A 22104-nucleotide genomic window follows, 5' to 3' on the forward strand; every position below is an offset into this window, starting at 1 on the left:
AACATACAAATTTAAGGAGGACACAAACATTCAGTTTTTGTGGGCACTTGGTCATGAGGATTTATACCTACATTTTTTCTAAGTTTTATAGTTTTAACTTTTTTTATTATTATTATTTTTTAACAGAGACAGAGAGAGTCAGAGAGAGGGATAGATGGGGACAGATAGACAGGAACGGAGAGAGATGAGAAGCATTAATCATCAGTTTTTTGTTGTGACTCCTTAGTTGTTCATTGATTGCTTTCTCATATGTGCCTTGACCGTGGGCCTTCAGCAGACCAAGTAACCCCTTGCTCAAGCCAGCGACCTTGGGTCCAAGCTGGTAAACTTAAAAAAAAAATTTTTTTTAATAATAATTTTATTTTTTTAATGGGCGACATCAATAAATCAGGATACATATATTCAAAGATAACATGTCCAGGTTATCTTGTCATTCAATTATGTTGCATACCCATCACCCAAAGTCAGATTGTCCTCTGTGACCTTCTATCTAGTTTTCTTTGTGCCCCTCCCCCTCCCCCTTTCCCTCTCCCTCTCCTCCCTCCCCCCCCCCAACCATCACACTCTTATCAATGTCTCTTAGTCTCACTTTTATGTTCCACCTACGTATGGAATAATGCAGTTCCTGGCTTTTTCTGATTTACTTATTTCACTTCATATAATTGGACATTTTTTTTTGCTCAAGCCAGATAAGCCCACGCTCAAGCTGGCGACCTCGGGGTCTCGAACCTGGGTCCTCTGCATTCCAGTTCGATGCTCTATCCACTGCACCACCGCCTGGTCAGGCTATAGTTTTGACTCTTACATTTAGGTCTTAGATTCATTTGAGTTAATTTTTTGTGTGTGTGTGTGACAGAGACAGAGAGAGTCAGAGAGAGGGACAGAAAGGGACAGACAGATAAATTCTTCCTTGCGGTTCCTTAGTTGTTCATTGATTGATTTATCATATGTACCTTGATGGGGGGGGGGGCTACAGCAGACCGAGTGATCTCTTGCTCAAGCCAGTGACCTTGGGCTCAAGCTGGTGAGACTTGCCCAAACTCGATGAGCCCGTGCTCAAGCTGGCGACCTTGGGGTCTTGAACCTGGGTCCTCCGTGTCCCAGTCCAACGCTCTATCCACTGCACCACCGCCCGGTCAGGCTTGAGTTAACTTTTGTATATGTGATATAAAGTTCCAAAATCACTTCTTTGCATATGGATATCCAGTTATCCTAGCACCAGTTGTTGAAAAGACTATTCTTTTCCCCATTGTATAGTTTGAAACTCTTGTCAAAAATCATTTGACTTCCCTGGCTGGCTGGCTCAGTGGTAGAGCGTCGGCCTGTCGTGTGGAAGTCCTGGGTTTGATTCCCAGCCAGGGCACACAGGAGAAGTACCCATCTGCTTCTCCATCCTTCCCCTTCTTTCTCCTCCCCTCCTGCAGCCAAGGCTCTATTGTAGCAAAAGTTGGCCCCAGGGCTCAGGAGGGCTCTATGATCTCCACCTCAGGCACTAGAATGACTCCAGCCACAATGGTGCAGCACCCCAGATGGGCAAAGCATCACTCCCTGATGGGCATGTTGGGTGGATCCCAGTTCGGCACATGTGGGAGTCTGTCTGACTGCCTCCCTGTTTCTAACTTAGGAAAACACAGGCCTGACCTGTGGTGGTGCAGTGGATAAAGCGTTGACCTGGAAATGCTGAGGTCGCCGGTTCGAAACCCTGGGCTTGCCTGGTCAAGGCACATATGGGAGTTGATGCTTCCAGCTCCTCCCCCCGTCTCTTCTCTTCTCTTCTCTTCTCTTCTCTTCTCTTCTCTTCTCTTCTCTTCTCTTCTCTTCTCTTCTCTTCTCTTCTCTTCTCTTCTCTTCTCTTCTCTTCTCCTCTCCTCTCCTCTCCTCTCCTCTCCTCTCCTCTCCTCTCCTCTCCTCTCCTCTCCTCTCCTCTCCTCTTCTCTCTCTCTCTCTCTCTCTCTCTTTCTCTCTGTGTCTCTCTCCCTCTCTCTCTCCTCTCTAAAATGAATAAATAGCCTGACCAGGTGATGGTGCAGTGGATAGAGTGTCGGACTGGGATGCGGAAGACCCAGGTTCGAGACCCCGAGGTCGCCAGCTTGAGTGCGGGCTCATCTGGTTTGAACCAAGCTCACCAGCTTGGACCCAAGGTCGCTGGCTCGAGCAAGGGGTTACTTGGTCTGCTGAAGGCCCACAGTCAAGGCACATATGAGAAGGCAATCAATGAACAACTAAGGTGTCGCAACAAAAAACTGATGAATGATGCTTCTCATCTCTCTCTCCATTCCTGTCTGTCCCTATCTATCCCTCTCTTTAACTCTGTCTCTGTAAAACAATAATAAAAATAAAAATAAATAAATAAAATGAATAAATAAAATAAAAATTTAAAAAAAATAAAGGAAAACACACACACACACATACACATTTATTGACCATAGATGGATGGGTTTAATTATGACCTCTCAATTCTATTCTATTACTTTATACGTCTATACTTACAGCAACAACACTGTTTCTGTGATACATTTTGAAATCAGGAAGTATGAGTCCTTCAACTCTGTCTGTACAAGATTGTTTCAACATGCTATTCAGGGTTCCTTGCAATTTCACATGCATTTTAAAATCAACTGTCCATTTCTACAAAAAAAAAATCAATTGAAGTTATTTTTCTTTTTTTTTTTTTTTCTTTTTTCTGAAGCTGGGAACAGGGAGAGACAGTCAGACACACTCCTGCATGCGCCCGACCAGGATCCACCCGGCACGCCCACTAGGGGCTACGCTCTGCCCACCAGGGGGCAATGCTCTGCCCATCCTTGCGACCAGAGCCACTCTAGCGCCTGAGGCAGAGGCCACAGAGCCATCCCCAGCGCCCGGGCCATCTTTGCTCCAATGGAGCCTTGGCTGCGGGAGGGGAAGAGAGAGACAGAGAGGAAAGCGCGGCAGAGGGGTGGAGAAGCAAATGGACGCTTCTCCTGTGTGCCCTGGCCGGGAATCGAACCTGGGTCCTCCGCACGCTAGGCCGACGCTCTACCGCTGAGCCAACCTGCCAGGGCTGAAGTTATTTTTCTTTTCTTTTTGAGAGAGAGGGAGAGAGAAAGAGACAGGAAATGAGAAAGATGAAAAGCATAAACTCATAGTTGTGTCACTTTAGTTGTTCACTGATTGCTTCTCATACATGCCTTGAGGTGGTGTGGGGGTATGGGGACTGCGGCTGAGCCAGTGACCTCTTGCTCAAACCAGACCTTGGACTTCAAGCCAGCAACCTTTAGGCTCAAACTGCAACCATGGGATCATTTCAATGATCCTACACTCATGACAGTGACACCACACTCAAGCTAGCAAGCCTGCCCTCAAGCTGGCAACCTCCAAATTCCGAACCAGGGACCTCAGCACCCCAGATTGAGGCTCTGTCCACTGCGCCACCACCGGTCAGGCAGTTGAAGTTTTGGTAGAGCCTGACTGGTGGTGGTAAGCAGTTGGACTGATGGAACATCAACCTGGAGTGCTGAGGTACCTGGCTCAAAATGAGGTCACTGGTTTAATCCCCGGTCAAGACATGTATGAGAAGCAATCAATGGGATGCACACCTAAATGAATGGAGCAACAAGTTGATGCTTCTCTCTTACTCCCTCTCTCTATCATTCTCTCCTACTCTTAAAAAAATTATTTTTGATAGAAAATTCAATAAATCTGTAGATCAATCTGAGGAATATACAATCATAACAATATTAAATCTTTCTATCTAAAAGCACAGAATGTCTTTCCATTTTTTATTTCTTCTTTGTTTTTTTTTTATTTTAAAGATCTTATTTATTGATTTTAGAGAGGAGAGAAAGACAGGCAGGGGAAGAGTATAGTAGCAGGAAGAATCAACTTGTGACTCTGTCTCTGTCATAAAATTAAATAAGTAAATAAATAAAATACTTTAAAAAAGAATTTAAAAAATGTTGACATACATTATTACATTATATTATATAGTTTCAGTTGTACAACGTAATGATTCTACACATATCTTTATTTTTTTATTAAAAATTTTTTTGGAGTGTATGACAAGAGACAGACATAGAGAGAGGGAAAGAAAGACAGGAAGGGAGAGAGATGAGAAGCATCAATTCTTTGTTGCTACACCTTAATTGTTCATTCATTGCTTTTTCACATGTGCCTTGACCGGGGGGCTACAGCTGCCTGAGTGACCCCTTGCTCGAGCCAGTGACCTTGGGCTTAAGCTGGTGAGGCTTGCTCAAACCAGATGAGCCCGCGCTCAAGCTGGTGACCTCGGGATTTTGAACCTGGGTCTTCTGTGTTTGAGTCCAACGCTCTATCCACTGCGCCAATGCCTGGTCAGGCTAAAAAAAATTTTTTTTTTATTGATTGAGTTTAGAGAGAGAGGAAGGAAAAAAGAGAGCTAGAGAGATAGGAACATCAACCTGTTCCTTTATGTGCCCTGACCAGGGATCGAACCAGCAACTTCTGAGCTTGAGAACAACACTCTAACCCAGTGGTCCCCAACCCCCGGGCTGCGGACCGGTACCGGTCCGTTGGCCATTTGGCACCGGTCCGCAGAGAAAGAATAAATAACTTACATTATTTCCGTTTTATTTATATTTAAGTGTGAACAATGTTTTATTTTTTAAACATGACCAGATTCCCTCTGTTACATCCATCTAAGACTCACTCTTGATGCTTGTCTCATAAGTTCGACAATTATATTTAAAAATACCACAGTTTTTACGCCAGTCACATAATTTTATTTTGTGCATTTATCTGTTCCACCCTAAAGGCTGGTCCGTGAAAATATTTTCTGACATTAAACCGGTCCGTGGCCCAAAAAACGTTGGGGACCACTGCTCTAACCAAATGAGCTATCCAGCCAGGGCACATGTATATATCTTTAAAAAAAAGTTGTTTTTGCCCTGGCCGGTTGGCTCAGTGGTAGAGCGTCGGCCTGGCGTGCAAAAGTCCCAGGTTCGATTCCCGGCCAGGGCACACAGGAGAAGCGCCCATCTACTTCTCCACCCCACCCCCTCTTCTTCCTCTCTGTCTCTCTCTTCCCCTCCCGCAGCGAGGCTCCATTGGAGCAAAGATGACCTGGGCGCTGGGGATGGCTCCTTGGCCTCTGCCCCAGGCGCTAGAGTGGCTCTGGTCGTGGCAGAGCAACGCCCTGGAGGGGCAGAGCATCGCCCCCTGGTGGGCAGAGCATCGCCCCGCCCCTGGTGGGCGTGCCGGGTGGATCCCGGTGGGGCGCATGCGGGAGTCTGTCTGACTATCTCTCCCCGTTTCCAGCTTAAGAAAAATACAAAAAAAAAAAAAAAGATTTTATTTATTCATTTCAGATATAAGGGAGAAAGAGAGAGAGAGAGAGTGAGGGGGGAGGAACAGGAAGGATCAACTCCCACATGTGCCTTGACCAGGCAAGCCCAGGGTTTCAAACCAGCAACCTCAGCATTCCAGGTCAAAGCTCTATCCACTGTGCCACCACAGGTCAGGACATCTTTTAAAATTTTTACTGATTAGTTTTAGAGAAAGAAAAGGGGTGAGAGAGAGATAGGAACACCAATCTATTCCTGTATGTGCCCTGATTGGGGATCGAACTCGTAATCTTGGTATGTTGGGATGATGCTCTAACCCAGGAGTAGTCAACCTTTTTATACCTATCGCCCACTTTTGTATCTCTGTTAGTAGTAAAATTTTCTAACCACCCACCGGTTCCACAGTAATGGTGATTTATAAAGTAGGGAAGTAACTTTACTTTATAAAATTTATAAAGCAACGTTATAGCAAGTTAAAGCATATAACAATAATTACTTACCAAGTACTTTATGTCAGATTTTCGCTAAGTTTGGCAGAATAAATCTTTATGAAACAATTTATTCTGGTTAAATCTATCTTTTTATTTATACTTTGGTTGCTCTGCTACTGCCCACCATGAAAGCTGGAACGCCCACTAGTGGGCAGTAGGGACCAGGTTGACTACCACTGCAATCAACCAAGCAATCTGGCCAGGGTTACACTTATATATCTTACAAAGTGATCACCACAATAAGTTTAGTAACTGTATACATACAAAGTTTTTACAATATTATTGACTGTTCTTTTTTTTTGTAATATGGCTTAAAATATAGCAAAGATGTCATCCTACTGAAAACAATGAAACGTTGGTAAAATATTGAAGAGTCAACAAGAAGATAAGGATTTTTCAGACCAAAATCTAAGTGAAGGCAGGATCCAAAAAGTAAGTAGAGCAATTATGTCATTTTTTCCCTAAGGCATTAACCTTACTCAGCAACTTAAGCTTGATTTTTCTAGGCCTCATGGGGCAAATGGGACAGACTGGGATCTCACATTTTCAGTGTAAGGGAAAATTGCAAGTAAATACCCCCACCCGACAGACTGGAACGTTGTCTTGGAAGGGGGAGCTTTGGGGGAACTATAAAGGAGACTCTGGACCCATAAGACAGCCCTCTGAGGGATACGTAACCCACATTAACATCTTCTAATGGTAAAAAAATAAAAATCTCAGCCATAGTGGGATAGCTTGGTTGGTTAGAGCAGTGTTTTTCAACCATTGTGCCACGGCACACTAGTGTGCCATGAGACATGGTCAGGTGTGCCATGGGGAAATTAAACATGGGTCCCCAAACTACGGCCTGCGTGCCGGATATGGCCCGCTGAGGCTATTTATCCAGCCCGCCTCCAGTCGCCTCCATCCGAACATAAACATTCCCCTCACAATCCCTCCAGCTATCAGCGACAGGAAGAGTGGAGGCACAGGGAACGCTCACTGACCAATCACCTTCTAGGATTCATCCCGACCACTAGGATGAACTAGGATGAACCAATAGTAGGCCGCCTCTCCTCCACACCCAGGAAGGTCCCCACTCGGGCTGCCGCGCACTTGTCATTGTGTGGTCGCAGCGAGTAGTTGAAGCTGCTACTCCTCCCCATGGTCCCGATTTCTTTTTTTTTTTTTTTTTTTTTTTCATTTTTCTGAAGCTGGAAACAGGGAGAGACAGTCAGACTCCCGCATGCGCCCGACCGGGATCCACCCGGCACGCCCACCAGGGGCAACGCTCTGCCCACCAGGGGGCGATGCTCTGCCCATCCTGGGCGTCGCCATGTTGCGACCAGAGTCACTCTAGCGCCTGAGGCAGAGGCCACAGAGCCATCCCCAGCGCCCGGGCCATCTTTGCTCCAATGGAGCCTTGGCTGCGGGAGGGGAAGAGAGAGACAGGGAGGAAAGCGCGGCGGAGGGGTGGAGAAGCAAATGGGCGCTTCTCCTGTGTGCCCTGGTCGGGAATCGAACCCGGGTCCTCCGCACGCTAGGCCGACGCTCTACCGCTGAGCCAACCGGCCAGGGCCAGTCCCGATTTCTAATCCTGGTCAGGACTGGAGGTAAATGTTGCCACCACTAGATGAAGCCTCAGCCTCAGCTGGTTATGTCTATCCTGATGGTGTATATAGATATTTGACCTTTTTCTTTTTAAAAGAGGCCCCCGCAGAGGGTGATATACAATGCATCACAATGTTATCTATATTGTATATGGCCTCCTGAAGGGTCTTTTTAAAGAGCTCAAATCTCTATATACACCATCAAAACAGACAGAACCAAGGCCCCTGCACCCAGCTGACCATGGGATTTGAACCCATAACCTCAGGGAGAACTCTAGTATTTATCAGAATCCTTACCTAGAAAGCAAACTTCTCAATCTGACAGTAGAGATGCTCTGAGGACTTGTTACACAAGTACCCAACATTTTCTAAAATTGATTTTGTCCAGTCTCTATATAGAGAGAGTATTTGCCAAATTGATTTGAACCCACAACCTTTATGAAAGCTCCAGTATCTATTAGCAGGACTATATATATGAGGGGATACATGGGACTGTATATATGAGGGGTTACATGGGACTGTATATGAGGGGATGTTACGTGGGACTGTATATATGAGGGGATGTTATGTGGGACTGTATATGAGGGGATGTTACGTGGGACTGTATATATGAGGGATGTTACATGGGATTATATATATGAAGGATGTTACATGGGACTGTATATATGTATATATATGTTACATGGGGGTTATCCTTTTTTATTTAACTTTTTTAATAAATGTAATTTATTTAAACTTTAAATAAATTCTAACAGTTAGAGTGTCATTTTTAGGTGGTGTGCCCCAGGATTTTGTAAATGTAAAAAATGTGCCGCGGCTCAAAAAAGGTTGAAAATCACTGGGTTAGAGCATCATCCCGAAGCACAGAGGTTGCCAGTTCAGTCCCCAGTCGGGCATATACAGGAACAAATCAATGTTCTTGTCTCTCTCTCTCTCTCCCTTCCTTCCTCTCTCACTAAAATCAATAAAATAAACCTTTAAAAAAAAATCCCAAACAATGAATAGAGTTTAAAGTGGTCCTTCCTGGCGGAACTAGAAGCAAATCCTATCTGGAGAAATTCATCTATCCTAGGCCTCAAATATTCCCAGAAATAATTTTCCAAGGAAAATCCAGCTCAGAGTAAAATAATTAAGTAAAAAATGAGAATGAGTAAAAACAACAAAAAGAAACAGATCTGATAATTCCGATGATCTGTTAAAAAATAAAAATAAGCTAGTTTTTTCATTTTTTTAAAATAATTTTTTAATTTTTATTGACATATTACACTTACATAGTAAAACATTTCAAGAGAATAAACACATTTAAAGGAAGTCTTCTTCCTCACCTTACTATATACTCCCTGATGGCAACCATTTCCCACAGTTTAAGGGGTTCCTATTATAACTTTAAAAAATATACTTTCAGCCAGACCAGGTGGTTGCACAGTGGATAGGGCATCATCTTGGGATGCTGAGGACCCAGGTTTGAAACCCCAAGGTTGATGGCTTAAGCATGGACTCACCAGCTTGAGTGTCGGGTTATTGGCTTGAGCGCAAAGGTCCCTGGCTTGAGTCCAAAGGTCACTGGCTTGAAGCCCAAAATTGCTGCTTGAGGCGAAGGTTGCTGGCTTGTGCAAGGGGTCACTGAAGTTTGCCACCCCCCAAGGCTCGAATGAGAGGCAATCAATGAGCAACTAAAATGATGCAATTGCAAGTTAATGCTACTCATCTCTCTCCCTTTTTGTTTCTCTATCTCTCTGCCTGTCTCTCTCTCTCTTGCGAAAAAAAAAAAAATCTATCTATCTATCTATCTATCTATCAATACTTTCAAATGGGTAGTTTTAGCTTTAAAAAGGATTAAGTACCGCTTGACCAGGCAGTGGCACAGTGCATAGAGCGTTGGACTGGGACGCAGAGGACCCAGGTTCGAAACCCCGAGGTCACCAGCTTGAGCACAGGCTCATCTGGTTTGAGCACAGCTCACTGGCTTGAGCCCAAGGTCACTGGCTTGAGCAAGGGGTCACTCACTCTACTGTAGCAACGCCCCTCAAGGCACGTATGAGAAAGCAATCAATGAACAACTAAGGTGTTGCGATGAAGAATTAATGCTTCTCATCTCTCTCCCTTCCTGTCTGTCTGTACCTATCTGTACCTCTTTCTGTCTCTCTCTGTCTCTGTCACACACACACACACACACACACACACACACACACACACGAATTAAATACCATTTTATTCCCAGGATATTAGATACCATTTTGTTCTTTAGTGATTATTTTATAATCAGTAAGCAAATTATTAGGGCTACAAAAAGTTATAGTGGTAGTCTTTTCTTTTAAATGGTTTTATTTATTGATTTTACAGCAGGGGAGGGAAAAGTATAAACTCATAGTTGCTTCACTTTAGTTGTTCATTGATTGCTTTCTGTATGTGCCTTGATCAGGCAAGCCCAGGGTTTTGAATCAGTGACCACAGCATTCCAGGTGGACGCTTTATCCCCTGTGCCACCACAGACCAGGCTATAGTGGTAGTCTTAGGAATAAAATCCTCTTGGGAAATTTCACAGCAGGCTAGCCAGTCTCAGGAGCATAGCTGAAAACCTACTATCTTAACTTTCTAAATTTCTCCTTTCTTCCCCCTTTAAAACAAAGTTTTAGCCTTGGCCAGATAGCTCAATTGGTTAGAGCATTGTTCTGAAGCACAGAGGTTGCTGATTCGATCTTGGCTGGGGCACATACAGGAGCAGCTCAATGTTTCTGTCTCTTTCTCCCTGCCTCTCTCAAAAATAAATTAAGGCCCTGGCTGGTTGGCTCAGTGATAGAGTGTCTGCCCAGCATGTGGACTTCTTGGGTTTGATTCCTGATCAGGGCACACAGGAGAAGCCCCCATCTGCTTCTCCACCCCTCCCCTTTTCACTTCTCTCTTTCTCTTCCCCTTCTGCAACCATGGCTTGATTGGTTCAAGTGAGTTGGCCCACCGATGATAGGGATGGCTCCATGGCTTCCACCTCAGGTGCTAAGAAGAGCTTGGTTGCTGAGCAAGGGAACAATGCCCCAGATAGGTAGAACACTGCCCCCTAGTGGCCTTGCTGGGGATCCTAGTCAGGGTGTATGTGGGAGTCTGTTTCTTTGCCTCCCCTCCTCTCACTGAATAATAATAAAAAAGATTTTTAAATACATTTTAAAAATCTTCAAAGTTTTTTTAAATTTATTATTATTATTATTATTACTTTTACAGAGCAGAGAGAGTCAGAGACAGATAGACAGGAACAGACAGCAATGGAGAGAAGAGAAGCATCAATCATTAGTTTTTCGTTACACATTGAGTCACCTTAGTTTTTGTTCATTGATTGCTTTCTCATATGTACCTTGACCGCAGGCCTTCAGCAGACTGAGTAACCCCTTGCTCGAGCCAGTGACCTTGGGTCCAAGCTGGTGAGCTTTTGCTCAAACCAGATGAGCCCTCGCTCAAACTGGCGACCTTGGGGTCTCGAACCTGGGTCCTCAGCATCGCAGTTCAACGCTCTATGCACTGCGCCACCGCCTGGTCAGGCAAAAATCTTCAAAGTTTTAAAGTGCTATAGATAGCTCTCAATATCCCAGTTTGTGGTATGGTATAGGACAAAAACAGTCATATTTTGCTGTTAGTCTAACAGTTGGCTATCTGCCCAGTGTTGAAAACATAATTTTCAGCAATAGAACCCTCATACATGGCTCACTCATTATGTAAATTTGATTCTTCTATTGGTATAATTATGTACCTTGAAACATAAAAGATTATGTGATTAAACCGGGAGATGAGTTCTTCATCCAGCTTTGTCAATAATTTGCTGAATGACCTCGGCAAGTCACTCAACCTTAGTATTTTGTCCTGGGTTAACAATTATCAAGATGAATCATAGAACATTAGAATTGGCACAGACTTCAGAGTTTACACAGTACAGTCTCATGTCATGGAGAGGTTGAGTGATTTACTCATGAGCTTTCTAGAACAAGCTTCCAATCTTTGGCATCTCGGATCAGTGTGCTCCTTTCATTACATCAGGCTTTCTTTCAGGGTTGTTTCAAGATTCAAACAAACAAACAAACAAAGAAAAAAAACCCAAGAGTGAAAACTCTAAACAAATATATGGCATTTTACGTAAAGCCAGATAACACTGTTAACCATTAGCCTGCACGGTAGCCTGCAAACTTATCTGAAAGTATAAGCTGTCTAACTTAAAAGAGGATTTAGCCTGACCTGTGGTGGTGCAGTGGATAAAGCATTGACTTGGAGAGCTGAGGTCGCCGGCCTGAAATCCTGAGGTTGCCTGGTCAAGGCACATATGGGAGATGATGCTTCCTGCTCCTCCCCCCCTTATCTCTCTCTCCTCTCTTAAAATTGATTAATAAATAGAAATTTAAATAAATAAAATTTAGGAACTACGTAAGGAAACGTCAGAAAAATATAAAGTAGAAAAAAAATTAATGGTTGGCCTGGCAAATAACCATGAAAGGAAAGCAAAACTCACACAAGAGTACTTATATTCTCTTAACAATTCTTTCTGGGTTTTTTTTCCTCGTGTGCACAAGGTGAAATTGAGGAAGTGGAGGCTATTTATACACATTTCTGAAGGAATGGTGGACAATAAGGGGTACTTGAAATGTTATTACCTCGTCTATACTACAGATTGCATCAGTTCTCTGATTTAACGCCATTTCTTCTCAGGCCACTGCCCAAAACAACGCTCTGAAACCAGCCGAAACCACACTCAATGTACAATAAAAACTCCAAATCCCGAAATGCTTGATGGCTTGTCTCCAACACCTCCTCGCAGGACCAGTCTCTTCGGTACTGGGAGTTGTAGTCATTCAGAGCCTTGGCTTCCGGGCTGTGGGGGGAGCATGCGCCTCCGTGGAACTATATTTCCCAGGAAGCTGTGCGTATCTTTCCCCGCCTTCTTCAGCGTCGGGCTCCACCCCCTTCCGCTCCTCCCTCTCCGGGCTGCACCGCTCACGCCTTACTGTTAGTCGGAGCTGGGAGAAGTTCACTCGGATCAGCTGATCTCAACTGACAACAGGAGAGGAGGAAGCCCGGGAGGCAGCGAAGGAAGAGGGGGGCGGAGATGGAGATGAGGATGGATCCTCCGGTGCCCTGAGGAACAGCCTCCGCCCCCACCTGCGCCCCGCGGTCCTCTGACACCTCCTGATCGCGGCGGAGCTGCTCAGTGGTGGGGACCCCTGGCCGCCGCGGGCGGGGAGGGACGGGCACGGCCCTGCGCAGGGCGAGCGATAGTCCTGGAGCTCCCGCTGCCCCAGAGAGGAGGGGGGGCGGGTGCGGCTGTGGTGGGGGTGGGGTGGCATAAACAATGGATTCGGCTCTGGCCTGTGCCAGTGTTTGTGCGAATTTTGGGGAGCCTTCTTTGTTCTTAGACTCTGCTCCGGCCCCTCAGGTTGTGGTGGTGGTGCCCGGGAGTAAGGAAGGGTGAGGAATCCCCGGCTGGGCGACAGATGTCTAGGTAGGGGGCAGAGTGGACAGATTATTTGCTTTTCCTGGCGGGCGGTGAAGGCTGACTTTGTATTTTTCTCAATTGTGACAAATCTTTATTTTTGTTTCCGTGTGGAAGCTGATTGGGCATGTCTGAGGTTAGGGTGTAAATAAGGCCTCCCAGTCCCTCCATTCGCCTTCCTTGTTTATCTAAAAATAAGACTGATAGATTGTGATAGATTATTGAGGTGAAGGAGTAGGGGATATCTGAAAGGAGGGCTTTGCATTTCGTTGGGGCGTTAGAATGGGTGTCAAGAGGAGTCAGTAATATAATTAATTGTAGAAGTGACAAAAGCCCTAGTTACCTCCTTTTTTTTTTTTTTTTATGAAGTTATTTTTAAGTTTTTGAGTAACAAAGAGAAAAATTGTTTCAAGTCCCTGCAGGTCTGTGGTGGGCCATAGTGGAGGAATTCTGTCTCTTGTCCCCCTCCCCCCCCTTTTTTTTATTCAGTTAGAGAAGGGACAAAAGGAAGTACAGTAATTGTTTTTTTATTGTTTTAAAGCATGAAATGGTGACTCTTGTTTCCAGATATACAGTCCTTAATAGGCATCTGTCTAGAGTTGAAACAACTCTAGGACTTGGATGGAGCTAAAGTTTACGATTATTATCATCATTCTTTAGCATTTTACAGGCTTCTTTCTCCACCTCTCCCAATTGTGGAGTGCATGTGGGGGTGCAGAAGGGTATTCCTCCAAGGACTTTTTGTTTAGTGATTTTTATTCTGAATTTAATAACAGATAATTTCTGTCTGGGATATAAAGCAACAAAGTCTCTTACGTGGCTTGGGCCTAGAGATTGTGACTGTTTTCAGAAGGACCCTTGACCATGAATTTGGGAAGAAATTGCTAGGATCAGAATGAGCCTGTGTAAATTTCATAAGCAAGAATGAGATTTCTGAAAGGAGGCTAGGGGGAGGTAGAAGAGGGTAAAAGGATAAATGGTGGTGGAAGGAGACTTGGAGTGGTAAACACATGATACAATATGCAGATGATGTATTATGAAATTGTACACCTAAAAAAAAAGAATGAGATTTCTTACAGGAGTTTGGTGTTGCATTTAATCACAATCTTCTTCTTCTTCTTTTTTTTTTTAAGGTGTACTTCTGTTTTTAGATGAGTGAAATTCTTTTCCTTCCTCTATTCTAGGTATCTCCTGAAATATTTGCCTTGAGGTTGGATTATATTGAAAAGCTCCTGACCACTCTTTCATTACCAAACTTTGTTTTTTGAGGCCCAGCCAATGAGCTGAACTCAGTGAACCCATCAGATCTCTCTCAGATAGCCATAAAAGACCTTTCCAAGTTAATTTTGACCACACATTTGTCTGCACTTTATGGAAGATGCAACCATCAAACCAAATCAACACTGCTGCTAATACAGGAGTCTTAGAGGCAGAAAATTAAAAATTCAAACATTTATGAGCGTGTGTAGAATTCTAATGGGACACTGAGGGGTGTGTGTGTGTGTGTGTGTGTGTGTGTGTAAGTAAGGTGTTCAGAAACCTGTGGTATTTCTGTCTTCAGACTCAAAGCCTTTCTCTTCACTCCTGGGGAAAACCCAGTGACTGTTTTATGGTGGGTGATTGAGTTCCTTACCAATCAGAGTATGAGTGCTCAGACTTCCCCAGCACAGAAGGGCCTGAATCCAGGGCTGATGTGCCAGGAAAGTTATGCTTGCAGTGGGACTGACGAAGCTGTCTTTGAGTGTGATGAGTGCTGCAGTCTGCAGTGTCTCCGCTGCGAAGAGGAGCTCCATAGGCAGGAGCGACTGAGAAACCATGAGCGGATCAGACTCAAACCTGGTCACGTCCCGTACTGTGACCCCTGCAAGGGCCCCAATGGGCATTCGCCAGGTGGTAGGCAGAGGGCAGCTGTGAGGTGCCAGACCTGTAAAATCAACTTATGCCTGGAGTGCCAGAAGAGGACTCATTCTGGGGGTAACAAAAGGAGACACCCCCTTACTGTGTACCATGCCACTAAGGCCCAGGAGTTACTGGAGGAAGAAGAGATGGATGAGGAGACCAAGAGGAAGAAGATGACTGAGAAGGTTGTGAGTTTCCTCCTAGTAGATGAAAATGAAGAAATTCAGGTAAGCACTGGGGATTCATGTGGTAGTGAAGCAGATATGCTGTTAGAAGGTAGCTCTCAAAAGGAAAGTTCAGGAGGAGCTCACATTTTAATCATTAAAAGGCAAGACCCCTGAAAACTTAAATTGTAAGGAGTCAGGTTTACTTCTTTACTGGCTCTGTGACCTTAGGCTGAATTTCTTTACCTCTTTGAACCTTAGTTTTCTCATCTGTAAATTGGGAACATTGACTACTTCATTGGGTTGTTATGAAGATGAAATAGCACAGTGTTTGTATAGCCTGTTGTATAATAGGTGCTCAATGCGTGATAGCTGTCCTTATTAGGAAGAAGTGATTTAGAACAGTTTCCTGAATGAACACTTTGGCAAGTTGCGAATAAGTGTGAATGATGGGATTGTATGTGAGCAGGGAAAGAAACATTGACAGTGAGTTTCAGGGGAGTGCTAGGCAGTAAGTCATAAACCTGCTATCTTGATTTAGAGAGGAAGGTCTTTTTTTTTCATTTTTCTGAAACTGGAAACGGGGAGGCAGTCAGACTCCCGCATGCGCCCGACCAGTATCCACCCGGCATGCCCACCAGGGGGCGATGTTCTGCCCCTCTGGGGCGTCGCTCTGTTGCATCCAGAGCCATTCTAGTGCCTGAGGCAGAGGCCACAGAGCCATCCCCAGCACCCGGGCCATCTTTGCTCCAATGGAGCCTCAGCTGCGGGAGGGGAAGAGAGAGACAGAGAGGAAGGAGAGGGGGAGGGGTGGAGAAGCAGATGGGCACTTCTCCTGTGTGCCCTGGCCGGGAATCGAACCCAGGACTCCTGCACGCCAGGCCGACGCTCTACCGCTGAGCCTACCGGCCAGGGCAGAGAGGAAAGTCTTTAAATGTTTATTTTATTGCTTTTAGAAACAGAGGGGAGGGGAGAGAGAGAGAAACATGAATCTGTTCCTGTATGTGCCCTGACCAGATGTCAAACTGGCAACCTCTGCACTTCAGGACGATGTTCTAACCAACCAAACTATCCGGCCAGGGCTAGAGGGGAAGGTCTTTAAAAAGTGACATTTGCTAAGGGTAGTATTCTCTCTAGACGGGCTCTTCTTGTTTTCATGTATAGGCTTCTGATCAGTAAAAGCCAGTGAGGGCACCTGGGATTACAGAAGGACTAGAGAACATCTGATTTGATTCCGAGTTGGGGGAGAGGGTAGTGTGTGATGGGTGTTTGGTGAAGGGGTAGTATAATGTTTATACTTCCCAGAGAAGGTAGTATAAAGTCTATGCTTTTGAGTGGAGGCTGCTTGTATTAATGTCCTGGCTTCTACACTTACTGGCTATGTAACCATGGGCAAGTTGTTTAAGCTTCGTGCTTCAGTTTCACTTCTACTTCATAGTAGTAGTTGAGAGGATTTGAAGAGATCAGGATTTACCATAGGGCCTGGCACATCGAGTCCACTCCCAGTGTGTTGTTTTGTGAGTATCATCAGTATGTGTGGTACATTGACTCAGTACTGTTAGTGATGACCCCTTAAAGCTCCAGATTGCAGGAGGACCTATGTAAGTTAAGCATTTGAAAAACTTCCCAGTTACCCACTAAATATTTTTCATCTCTGTCTTTTGCTTCTTTTCTTTTTCTTTTCTTTTTTTTTTTGACAGTGACAGAGTGAGAGTCAGAGAGAGGGACAGATAGAGACAGACAGACAGGAAAGGAGAGAGGTGAGAAGCATTAATTCTTCATTGCGGCACCTTAGTTGTTCATTGATTGATTTCTCATATGTACCTTGATGGGGGGGTGCTACAGCAGAGCGAGTGACCCCTTGCTCAAGCCAGCGACCTTTGGGCTCAAGCCAGCAACTGTGGGGTTATGTCTGTGATCCCACATTCAAGCCAGCAACCCCATGCTCAAGCTGGTGAGCCCACATTCAAGCTGAATGAGCCTGTGGGCAAGCTGTTGGGGTTTCAAACCTTAATCCTCCGCATCCCAGTCTGACGCTCTATCCACTGCACCGCCACCTGGTCAGGCCATCTTTGTCTTTTTCTTTCTTGGATAGACTTATGGAAATGAGTTACATCATGATTTATATGTACAGCAGTCCCCTCTTATCCACAGAGTGTACAATCCAAAACGCCCAGTGGATGCCTGAAACTATGGATAATATTGGAGCCTGTATATACTGTTTCTTCTATGATAAAGTTGAATTTAGGCCCTGGCCTGGTGGCTCTGGGGATATAGTGTCGTCCCAGTGCAATGAGTCGTTAGTTCCATCCCTGGTCAGGGCATGTACAGGAAACAACCAATGAGTACACAACTAAGTGAAATAACTAAGTGGAACAATGAGTTAATGCTTCTTTCTCTCTCTGTCTTTCAAATCAGTGGAAAAATTAAAAAAGTTTAATTTATAAATTAGGCATAGTAAGACGTAAATAACAGTAACTAGTAATAAAATAGAATGATTAGTACAATATAGTATAAAAAGAATTATGTGAATATGGTCTCTCTCAAAATATCTTATTTTGAATTTTGTGTGTACAGTGTGGATCTGTTGGACAAAGGAGTGATTCATGTCCCAGGTGGGATGGAGCGGGATGGAGTGAGCTTTCATCACACTACCCAGAACAGCGTGCAATTTAAAACTTGTGTTTTGTTGATTTCTGGAATTTTCCATTTAATATTTTTGGACCACAGTTAATGGTGGGTAACTAAAATTGGAAACTGGAAAGCAAAACCGTGGATAAAGGGGGACTACTGTACTTCCGTTGTCAGCTAAATATAATAGTTTGCTAACGCCGACTTTATTGGCTGAAAGGAGCTAGTAGAGTTATGAAAGAGCGATGCAGATCTTGTTCTGCCTCGTTAGCAATAATGTCTTTATTATGAATTATGCTCTAATTGGGCGACAGTGTGGACTGAATATTTTGTAAATGGAACATTTGGTTTTGGTTGATTCTTGTTCTGCCACCAGTTCTCGTGTCAGCCTTTGAAAAGTCCTTTTTCTGATTGCTGTCACTTTCATAAAGGAAGAGGAAGATTTGAGAGGAACCAGTAATCCTCATGGATCGTGTTGGCAACAAAAAGAACACTTTTCGAGGAGAAGAGGATGTGTACTTTTCTCTTTTTGTAGTATGGATACATGTTTTTAGTAGGGAAATGGGAAAAATGAAAGGAAGTGTAATGAAGAAGAGGAATCCAACTAACTACTCAGACATGGTATTTATCCATCTTTTTTTTTTTTTTCTTTCTTTCTGAAGCTGGAAACGGAGAGAGACAGTCAGACAGACTCCCGCATGCGCCCAACCAGGATCCACCCGGCACGCCCACCAGGGGCGATGCTCTGCCCATCAGGGGGCGATGCTCTGCCCTTCTGGGGTGTCGCTCTGCTGGGACCAGAGCCACTCTAGCGCCTGGGGCAGAGGCCAAGCAGCCATCCCCAGCGCCCGGGCCATCTTTGCTCCAATGGAGCCTTGGCTGCGGGAGGGGAAGAGAGAGACAGAGAGGAAGAAGGGGGGGGTGGGGGTGGAGAAGCAAATGGGCGCTTCTGTGTGCCCTGGCCGGGAATCGAACCCGGGTCCCCCGCACGCCAGGCCAACGCTCTACCGCTGAGCCAACCGGCCAGGGCCTATCCGTCTTTTTTTTTGTAAGTAATATGTATATAATTGGATTGTTTGTAAAGATTTCTCCCTTCGCAAACATTGACCACTTTCAAGGAAATAATAGTTTATTAATTGCAAGCAGCATTAGTTGGGACGAATGGATTGGACATAGAATTTTAGTTGGTGATTTGTTCTCTTAGAGTTATAAGTAGAAAATACCTGGTTCTGTATTCTAATGTGAATATCCAAATCAGTTAGATGATTGATACAAATCTAGATTATAAAATCAGATAGCTAGATTGTAAACTGGGGAGCAGGACTATGTCCTATGCCCTGTATCAGGTACAGTGGTAGGTACATTGTCAGTGAATAAATACTTGATTAGTGATGTCACATCTCACCTTCAGGTTTTTTTTGTTTGTTTGTTTGTTTTGTATTTTTCTGAAGCTGGAAACAAGGAGGCAGTCAGACAGACTCTTGCATGCGGCCGACTGGGATCCACCCGGCATACCCACCAGGGGCGATGCTCCGCCCATCTGGGGCTTTGCTCTGTTGCAACCAGAGCCATTCTAGCACCTGAGGCAGAGGCCATAGAGCCATCCTCAGCACCCAGGCCAACTTTGCTCCAGTGGAGCCTTGGCTGTGGGAGGGGAAGAGAGAGACAGAGAGGAAGGAGAAGGGGAGGGGTGGAGAAGCAGATGGGCGCCTCTCCTGTGTGCCCTGGCCGGGAATCGAACCCGAGACTCCTGCACGCCAGGCTGACGCTCTACCCCTGAGCCAACTGGCCAGGGCCTCACCTTCAGTTTTTGTTTTTTTTTAAAGATTTATTTTATTTTATTTTATTTTATTATTCATTTTAGAGGGGAGAGAGAGAGAGAGACAGAGAGACAGAGAGAGAAGGTGGGGAGGAGCTGTAAGCATCAACTCCCATATGTGCCTTGACCAGGCAAGCCCAGGGTTTCGAACCGGCAACCTCAGCATTTCCAGGTCGACGCTTTATCCACTGCACCACCACAGGTCAGGCTCACCTTCAGTTTTTAAAAAATAGATATCACACATGTACCTAGTAAATGACACTAAAATGGTTTAAAAGGGCATTCAGTGACAAGAGCTTCTCTCCTGCTCCATACCCTTAATTTCCTTTCTTAGAACAATCACCATTAACAGGTAACGATGCTGTTCTAAAACCTTTTCGTGTATACATATGAATGTATGTATCCTTTTAACTTTTCAAGAAAAATCGAACCTGCCTGACCAGGCAGTGGCTCAGTGGATAGAGCGTTGGACTGGGATGTGGAGGACCCAGGTTTGAAAACTGGAGTTCGCCAGCTTGAGCTCGGGATCGCTGGCTTGAATGTGGGATCACAGACATAACCCCGTGGTCGCTAGCTTGAGCCCAAAGGTCGCTGGCTTGAAGCCCAAGGTCTTTGGCTTGAGCCCAAGGTTTCTGGATTGAGCAAGGGGTCACTCGCTCTGCTGTAGCACTCCCCTGCCCTGAAGGCACATATGAGAAAGCAATCAGTGAACATCTAAGGTGCCACAAGGAAGAATTGATGCTTCTCATCTCTCTCTTTTCCTGTCTATCCCTATCTGTCTCTCTCTGACTCTGTCTATGACAAAAATAATAATAATCATACCTAGTGTACTTTCTGTTCTGTCCTTGGCTTTTTTTTACTAAAGGATACATCTAGTGTGCTCTCCCTCTCCATAGCCTTTCCTCTTCCCGCTTCTCCCTACCCCTTCTTCTCCCGGTGCCTTACCTTTCCCTTCCCTCCCCTAAGCTCCTTCTTCTGGCTCTGTAACTTGTTTTCTGAGCCTACCCAGCCCAGCTGACTCACTTCTACTGCCCCTGTAACTTTCTCAATAAGCTTTCTCTTATAGTTGGGGGGGAGGAGAAGGATACATCTAGTATAATTTTTATTATTGGTGCACTGAGGTCTACTTTGTTATTTAAAGGTGCCCTCTGTTTTGTTGAATGGTTTTTCTATCATCTTAGCCTGTTAATGGATATTTGCATTACTATAAACAAGAATATATTGACTAGCCCGTGAATCTATTTAGAAGTGGAACCTTTGTTTATTTTTTAGAGAGAGAAGTGGGGATGAGTGGGGAGCGGGAAGCATCAGCTGACCCCTAGGAGCCTTGACTAGGCAAGTCTGGGGTTTTAAACTGGTGACTTCAGCATTCCAGGTCGTCGGTTTATCCACTGCACCACTACAGATCTGGAACCTTTTGTATTTTAAATTTAGATATTATTACCAAATTTCTAAACCTCATTTTTATTTTATTATTATTATTTTTAGCCTCTGAAGTACTTCTGTGAATCTCCCTTGGATTCTGGCCTTACTTTCTAAAGCTAACAATTTAAAGAGCTCTTATTCTGGTGCTTGGAACTGTTCTTAGCACTTTACAAGTGTGAACTCATTAAATCTTTTTTTTTTTTTTTTTTTTTTTTTTTTACAGAGGCAGAGATAGACAGGGACAGACAGACAGGAATGGAGAGAGATGAGAAGCATCAATCATTAGTTTTTCGTTGCGCATTCTTAGTTGTTCATTGATTGCTTTCTCATATGTGACTTGACCACGGGCCTTCAGCAGACCAAGTAACCCCTTGCTGGAGCCAGCGACCTTGGGTCCAAGCTGGTGAATTTTTTTTTTTTTTGCTCAAGCCAGATGAGCCCGCGCTCAAGCTGGCGACCTCGGGTCTCGAACCTGGGTCCTTCCGCATCCCAGTCCGATGCTCTATCCACTGCGCCACCACCTGGTCAGGCTGAACTCATTAAATCTTGATGATAACTCTGTGTATTAGTTTCTTATTGCTGCTGTAACAAATTACCACAAATTTAGTGGTGTTAAGTAAGTCAGAAGACCCTGGTTGGTTGGTTCAGTGAATAGAGCATCAGCCTGGCACATGAATGTCCCTGGTTCGATTCCTGGTCTCCCCTTTCCTCTCCCCGTTCCCAGTCTCTTTCCCTCTCCTGTAGCCAGTGGCTCGTTTGGTTCGAGCGTCTGCCCCAGGGGCTAAGGATGGCTTGGTTGATCTGAGCATTGACCTCAGGTACTAAGGATCGCTTGGTTGATTAGAGCATCAGTCCTAGATGGGGTTTGTGGGGTGGATCCCAGTTGGGGTGCCTGCGGGAGTCTGTCTCACTATCTCCTCTCCTCTCACTTAAAAGAAAAAAAAGTAAGTCAGAAGTCCTAAAAGTAGGTTGTTAGGGCTGTGTTCCTTCTAGAGATTCAAGGGAAGACATCCATTTTGTCTTTTCTAGCTTCCAGAGGCCTCCTGCATTCTTTGATTTGTGGCCCCATTACCCAACTTCAAAGTCAGCAGTCTAACACCTTCTAATTTAGGGGTCTCAAACTCAACTCAGCATGTGGGCCGCAGAGCAAGATCACAGCCGTTCGGCGGGCCGCACTAGGTCTACAAAAGGCAACTGTTACGCAACACTTTTCAGTGTCACAAAATGACCAGAAACTGTAGTTCGCATCACAACTGCTGTTAACTAAGCTAATATCTAACTAGGATGCTAGAGAAATGAAAAATACAAGTAGGCCCCTA

At 44.8% G+C, this 22104-nt stretch overlaps 1 protein-coding gene and 1 long non-coding RNA gene across 2 annotated transcripts in view; both read left to right on the forward strand.

Moving 5' to 3' along the window:
* The window catches only part of LOC136335877 (uncharacterized), a 28632-nt gene extending 16447 nt beyond the window's left edge, over nt 1-12185 (forward strand). The window contains exons 2-3 of the long non-coding RNA XR_010731322.1: nt 6114-6223; nt 12067-12185. This is a non-coding gene — a long non-coding RNA (uncharacterized lncRNA). The remainder of the gene's footprint in view (nt 1-6113; nt 6224-12066) is intronic.
* Nucleotides 12186-12356: 171 nt separating this feature from the next.
* Nucleotides 12357-22104, forward strand: part of ZFYVE1 (zinc finger FYVE-type containing 1) — a 60704-nt gene continuing 50956 nt past the window's right edge. Inside the window, exons 1-2 of the mRNA XM_066273925.1 lie at nt 12357-12568; nt 14032-14973. Of these exons, the coding sequence (XP_066130022.1) occupies nt 14491-14973 (483 nt within the window). The 5' untranslated portion in view covers nt 12357-12568; nt 14032-14490. The remainder of the gene's footprint in view (nt 12569-14031; nt 14974-22104) is intronic.

The sequence above is a fragment of the Saccopteryx bilineata genome, chromosome 4 (assembly GCF_036850765.1).
Source record: "Saccopteryx bilineata isolate mSacBil1 chromosome 4, mSacBil1_pri_phased_curated, whole genome shotgun sequence".
NCBI lineage: Eukaryota > Metazoa > Chordata > Mammalia > Chiroptera > Emballonuridae > Saccopteryx > Saccopteryx bilineata.